This window comes from Vigna radiata, chromosome 9, assembly GCF_000741045.1.
Source record: "Vigna radiata var. radiata cultivar VC1973A chromosome 9, Vradiata_ver6, whole genome shotgun sequence".
In the NCBI taxonomy this organism is placed as follows: Eukaryota; Viridiplantae; Streptophyta; class Magnoliopsida; order Fabales; family Fabaceae; genus Vigna; species Vigna radiata.
In genome coordinates, this window is record NC_028359.1 from 10,491,212 (window position 1) to 10,497,715 (window position 6,504).

Consider the following 6,504-nt stretch of genomic DNA (forward strand, 5'->3'; position numbering starts at 1 on the left):
TGTTGGTATCAAGATAGAGAGGCAGTGTTGTTGGGGCCTGAGTGAAGCAAACTACGGAGAAAGTGAAGAAGATACAAAAAAGGATGAAAGTATAAAAGATTCGACAAAAGTCTTTTGCTGATAAGAGGAGAAGACATTTGGAGTTTGAAGTTGGGGATCATGTCTTCTTGAGGGTAACCCTAACATCTGGTGTGGGAAGGGCTATCCATGTGAGAAAAATTTCACCTATGTTCATTGGTCCATATTAGATCTTGAAAAGAATTGGACTAGTAGCTTATGAGATCACCATGCCTCTTCAATTAGTAAACCTTTACTCGATATTCTACGTTTCTCAATTGAGGAAGTATGTGTTTGATCCTTCTTATGTGTTGGAGGTAGAGGACCTGCTAGTAAGAGTGAATCTCTCAATAAAGGTGCAACATGTGGGCTGAGAGGATTGTAAAAAAAAAGCATAGAGGAAAGTTCATCAGTCTATTCAAGGTAGTCTGGGATAGAAGAACATGTGACTTTACTTGGTAGTTAAAGGAGGCTATGAAGCAATCGTACCCACATTTATTTTCTGGTAAGTTAAATTTTTGAGATCAAAATTTTTGTTATTGGGGAGAATGTGAAAACTTAGAAAAGTGCATTTTAAGAGTGATAGAGTTTTAAAATACTGAGACTTTATTATTTTAATGATAAAACGCTTTTATATCAATATAAAACTCATAAAAGTATCTTATTACTTAGAAACACTTTATGTGTCTAAAAACTTTTCTCTAAGAGATCGTTCCCTTCTCTCTAAAATATTTTACAATTTATTCATCTTTTTGAAGATCAGAGACGGTAAAATGTCTCCCTGCGACAAGTTCTTCAAGAACAACTGATCAATTTCTTCTTTGGGGTAAGTTAGTTTTCAACCCATTTTCATCGTCTTCTCTGTTTCATCTGGTTGCATGTGGGGTTTTCTTGCTCACATGTATCCTTCTGTTGTGTTTCTTGAATCTCTATCAATCAATGTCTTTATTGGCAACTCAAATTGTTTTGATGTTGTCTCTAGGTGTGGAAAGGGGATACCTATGAGTTAGAAGGCGTTTGGCTTTTTCAATTGTTGAGAAACTTTGCCAAGGTAAGAGAAGGTAGTGATTAGTTCTTTTAGAGTATTATTGTTAAGTTCATGAATGCATGTTGGTGATTGATTTCATGTTGGAAATGAACTTTAGTTGTTTTGATGAATTGGATTTGACGTGAACATGATTGGTTTGACTTGTTTATTTTGAATGTTTGATTCATGAAATTTTGCTTGTTTATGCTTGAGTTTGTGTGGCTGGGAGAATTTAAAATCTGTGCAATTGAGCAAATTGGTAAGAGTTTTCATGTTAAAAATTGTTCTGAACCAATAAACTTTGAAAAGACTACCAATTTGAGCAATTGATTAGGACAAAGTTCACTTACAATCACAAAATACAATTTTGTCAATTGATATAGCATTGAGCAGTATCAAAGTTGCGCTAAGCGCTAGTTTGTGCTACATGTTTGGGAGTATTTTAGCTATAGCGCGTTGAGCAATAGAACTGTATTGTTGAGCGTCACTTTTTGTGAATGATGTGGCGTTGAGTGACAACATGGCACCTCTAAGTGTCATCTTTGCACAACAGGTCTGGAACAATTTAGTTCCAAGACATTGAGCACCAAAAGGTGCCACTGAGTGCAACATTTTGCAAAAGGAATGGCTTTGAGCCCTAGAATTGTCGTTAAGTGCCATTTTTGCAACATGTTTGGTGTTGAGCACCAACTTGTATGTTGGATATGTTTTAACTTACTAATTATATTCTTTTCTCTTTGTAGAAGACAAGCCTTGAAAAAAATGGATCGATAACATGACATATGATGACGGTTGGCAGGTTATGGTGGTTGGCGACGTGGATGGTATTACCCTTGTTCTTACTAAAATTGGGTCATGTTTGGTTTGACCATAACAATATGATTTAAGTCGGATAAATACATAAGCTTTTTGAATTTGAATGTTAATAATTTTTATAAGTTCAACAAGTTATTAAATTATCTAATTATATGTTGTTCTTAACTAAAGGACAAGTTGCGTTTGACTTTTTTTTATTGCATTTAGCACAAGATCGGCTAAATATTTTTCACATATTACTGCCTATTTTCCACACGCAAGATCAACTCAGTATTTTCTTTTATTCAGGGCACGTGATTGACCAAGATAGGCACAATGTGTAACATGTTTATCAATTGTTTGCTTTTGCTGTTTGAAATAGATTTATAATAGACTTTATGTATGTTCATGATTAATATTGTGTTTAATTAAAGTGATAATATGATTGTGGACATGTATTATGACGGTGTTGAAAGAATTTCAAGGAAAAATTCTTTATAATGATGATCCCCTTTTCTTTATGACTATAGAGAGCATAAATATTAGTACAAGTGTACACCTACACTGAAGTTCAATGTCAAAGACATATATTTAGATATTTGAATCCAGTGTCAATTATTTGTGTGAATACATGAGTTATTGTATTTTATACATGCTTAATTTATAATTGATATAATTAAATAACTTAGAAAAATTCTTTTGTGTACTAGTTTCCTCTTGTTAGTTTTTTTGTGTTTTTTATGTTTTATTTGTTTATTTTGTTATATTAATGTGAGCAGATAAATAATTAAGTGATGATATTTCTTTAATGAAATACAAAAATACTACTAATTAGTTTTATAATTTTCTTATAGTTGTTTTATATAGGATTTTTTTTTTAAAAACAAAAAAACCATGTGATCCATATAGTTTGTATATATTTTATTATTATAGTTATTATTTTGTAATTGTTTTATATAAAAATTCTTAAAAGAAACTCATGTAATTATATATGATTTGTATATATTTTATTATATAGTTATTATTTTGGATAAATATATGAATTTAACTGTATTGGTTTTTAATTTTATAGTATTTTATTACTAATTTTATAATGATAGGTTACGATGAAACTCCAACTAAATTGATAAAATTATTCTTTCTAACAATATTTATACATATTCTCCATTGATTAAATTAAATTTTCATCTTCAAATTGCTTTTAATATTTCACTCTTAATTCATATATCCTTACATTTTATTTCGTTCTTAAATGATATATACTTATTTTTGTCTTGCATTCGTGGATATTATATTATAATTGTTGTAAAATTTCAATTATCATATAGTAATAAAAAAATAAACACTTTACGTACTTATATCATATAAAATATCTTTCTAAAAATCGTGAATATTATATTTATTACATAATAAACATTTTACATGCTTTTTAATAAAAATAATATTTAACGAAACTTTTATAAACAATAAAAATTAAATAAGTATATATTTAGTTTTAAAAATAACACAAAAATAGATTTTCACCCTCCTATTTAAAAGTATCTTTATCTACGAAGAATTGTTTATAATTTTTACCCTAGGGTAATTTGTAATAAAATAAAATCATAAAAAAGGTGAAATTGAATTCTCTTAAAACATACATGTTCAAAAGAAAAACACAGTCCAATATTCAATATGCCAAAGGTAAGAGAATAAATTAGTACCAAACCAATCCAACAATAATAGCTAGCCTCCACCCTTTATAGAAGAACATATACCAAAACCACTTTCCCAGTGTTCCTCCCAAAACACAAAATGCAATTTCATCAAACACCTTCTAAATTTTCATCTTCTTTGGTGCTGATTGAAGGCTCTTTTTCAGAAACTTTTTTAGGGTATTTCATGGCATTCAGTTCAACCTTTCTCAAAGCAGCTTTGCCAAGATCAACACCACACATGTCAGAGAGCCTCACAAGATAAAGCAACACATCTGAAAGTTCTTCTCCAAGATGAACTTTTTCTTCTTCTTTCCAATCTGGAAGACCCTTTGGAACCTCTCCTTTCCACTGAAATATCTCACACAATTCTCCCATTTCACCCACCTGGGAAATCATTACAAACTCAAGAAATAAGATAAAACTGAACTTACCCTTCTTTTGGAACAAGGCAAACTTTGAAATTTCAACTTAAAAATCAAATTTTTACTTTTATTTGGTTCACTTTCAATGAGGTGATAAAGAAAGAAAAACACTAAATAAATAAAGACTTGAATACAATTTTCGCCTGCCATTATGTTGAATCCATAATTTTAATTTTGTTTGATTTTAAAATTGAATATTTCTTTTAAAAAATCCACAATTCAATATATCTATAAATTTTGTAAATATATTTCATTTTCACGGTTCAATTATATTATAATCTAAAACACCATAACAGTGGTTTAAAAAGTTATAATGTAAGAAATAAATATATGAAAAAAAAAATTGTGGGATTAACTAAAATTACAAATTTTTTAAAATAAAAAATGAAATGTCTCAAACTTGAAATAACAGATTCAATATACATGAGAGTCCGAATTTTATTTAAATATTACAAAAGCACATTTATTCTTTTTTTTTCCTTTTTTTTCCTAATATTCCATTAGTCTTTTTGACACATTAATGTACCATGTGTAAAGAAACCATATTTTATTTTATTCAGTTAAAAATAGAAAAAAAAAATATAAAATATAAAAGAAAAATTTTAAACAGAGAAAAGAAAACATATTTTATTTTATTCAGTCAAAAATAGAAAAAAAAAATGATTGTTTTAATGATATCATAAACCTTTTGAATTTAAAATTCAAACTTTTATCACCATCTTTCTACTATGTAAAGTCTCAGTGTAGAAAAAGAAACAATTTTCCATGCCACAACCAATTTAATAAATCTTTTTAAAATGGAATATATGCACACTATTCATAAATGAAAAAAAAAAATTGACAATGAGATTAAAAGGTGCAAACTTTATGAAAATACAATGTTTTGAAATTCAAATGCATAAATAAAGATCACAAACATGATCATCATGCAAAAACCCAAGATGAAGAATAAAAGAGATTAAAAGAAACCAACTTTAATTAAAAAAAAAAAAAAATCAGTGCTTCAAAATGCAAACGCCCATGGTAAAGAACAAATGAGATTAAGAGGATCTAATTAAAGAAAAAACATTTTTTTTCCAAATGCTTAAATTATATGATCACAAACATTCTTTGGTGGGTCAATTTTCAAACACCCATAAAAAACACAAGAGAAAAGGAACCAACTTTAAAGAAAAAAAAAAATCAAAGTTCCCAAATGCATAAATGAAGCTATAATGAACAACCTAAGCTAAATCAATGGTCAAACAGATATGATGGAGAAAAAAAAACCATTAAAAGGAACCAACTTCAAGAAAATTTCAGTGTTCTCAACCCAAATGCATAAATGAGGATAACAAAAAACCTCAATACTCAAACACCCATGATAAATAACAAAACAACACAAATTTGACCGAAACACACAGTGAAATCCTCAAGAAAATAACATTAAAAAAGTAAAAATTTTGACATGAGCTTCTTGAGAAACAAGACAAAAGTTGAAATGGGTTGGCTGAAAAAGAAGAACAGAAAGAAACAGTGTTCATGCAAGGTGAAATGACAAGCAGAATGAGAGCACATTTTGTTAAGAAAGAGAAGCATACCAAAGCCAAAAGGAGGTTCCTTGGGCTATGAAACTGCTCCCAATCCCTCTCCTTTGCAAATTCACTCATAATCTCCTTAAGCTGATCAAGAGAAACACCTGCTTTTTCAGAAACCCCAGTCATGTTTTCAGAGCAGAGAGAATGAAAATGATGATGAAAACAGAGAGAGATAGAGAAAGAGAAAAAAAAATGAGAATGAAGAAATGAAAACAGCTAGCACCTCATTATATAAGAAGCAGAAGACAAGAAAATGGCTGTGGAAAGTTTTTGTTTTTTTAGAACAATTATCATTTTACAACAATTTTTTTTACAACATTTTTTACAATATTTTAATATTATATATATATATTAATTTATTTAAAATTACTCTATAATTAATAATAATAATTATAAATTAAATATCATTATAAACCAATTTATGACAAGTAATGTATTAAAAATGTATAAAAAAATATTGTTAAAAAAGGTCTGATTATCCTTCTTGAAAAGAGTATTAAAGCAATTGAGGTAAATGTTTCAGCAGTGTCATTTTCGGGAATTGATGGACTTTTTGTTGTTTCGTTTTTTTTTTTTTTCTTTCTGAAATTCGTACAAAAAGAGAGAGAGAAACCCATGGGGGTGGACCCCTTTTTCTCACCCTTTTGTAGAAATAGGAAAATTAATTATTTCTTTTTATCTTTTTAAGAAATATATAAAAGAAATATGGTATTATTTTTAATATAAAAACTGAAGATAATACACGTCATTGTATTTATATATTATATTACATAAGGCTTCTAATTTATTTTGAATTCTTACTTTTTTATATTAGAATATTTCAAACTGCATGAAGTTGTTTGATATTTAATTATTTATTTGGTATTTATAGTTATACTAACTTTTTTTTTTATAATTTATGTTAGAAATCTGTTTTCTTAATTTATATA

At 28.1% G+C, this 6,504-nt stretch overlaps 1 protein-coding gene across 1 annotated transcript; it reads right to left on the reverse strand.

The window, feature by feature from the left end:
- Window positions 1–3,489: 3,489 nt before the first annotated feature.
- LOC106773936 (dCTP pyrophosphatase 1-like) lies at window positions 3,490–5,769 on the reverse strand. The gene is made up of 2 exons (XM_014660703.2): window positions 5,579–5,769; window positions 3,490–3,960 (listed from the first exon to the last, which is right to left on the reverse strand). Exons 1-2 carry the CDS (start codon window positions 5,699–5,701, stop codon window positions 3,685–3,687), a joined length of 399 nt encoding a protein of 132 aa, XP_014516189.1. The 5' UTR covers window positions 5,702–5,769; the 3' UTR covers window positions 3,490–3,684.
- Window positions 5,770–6,504: the final 735 nt, after the last annotated feature.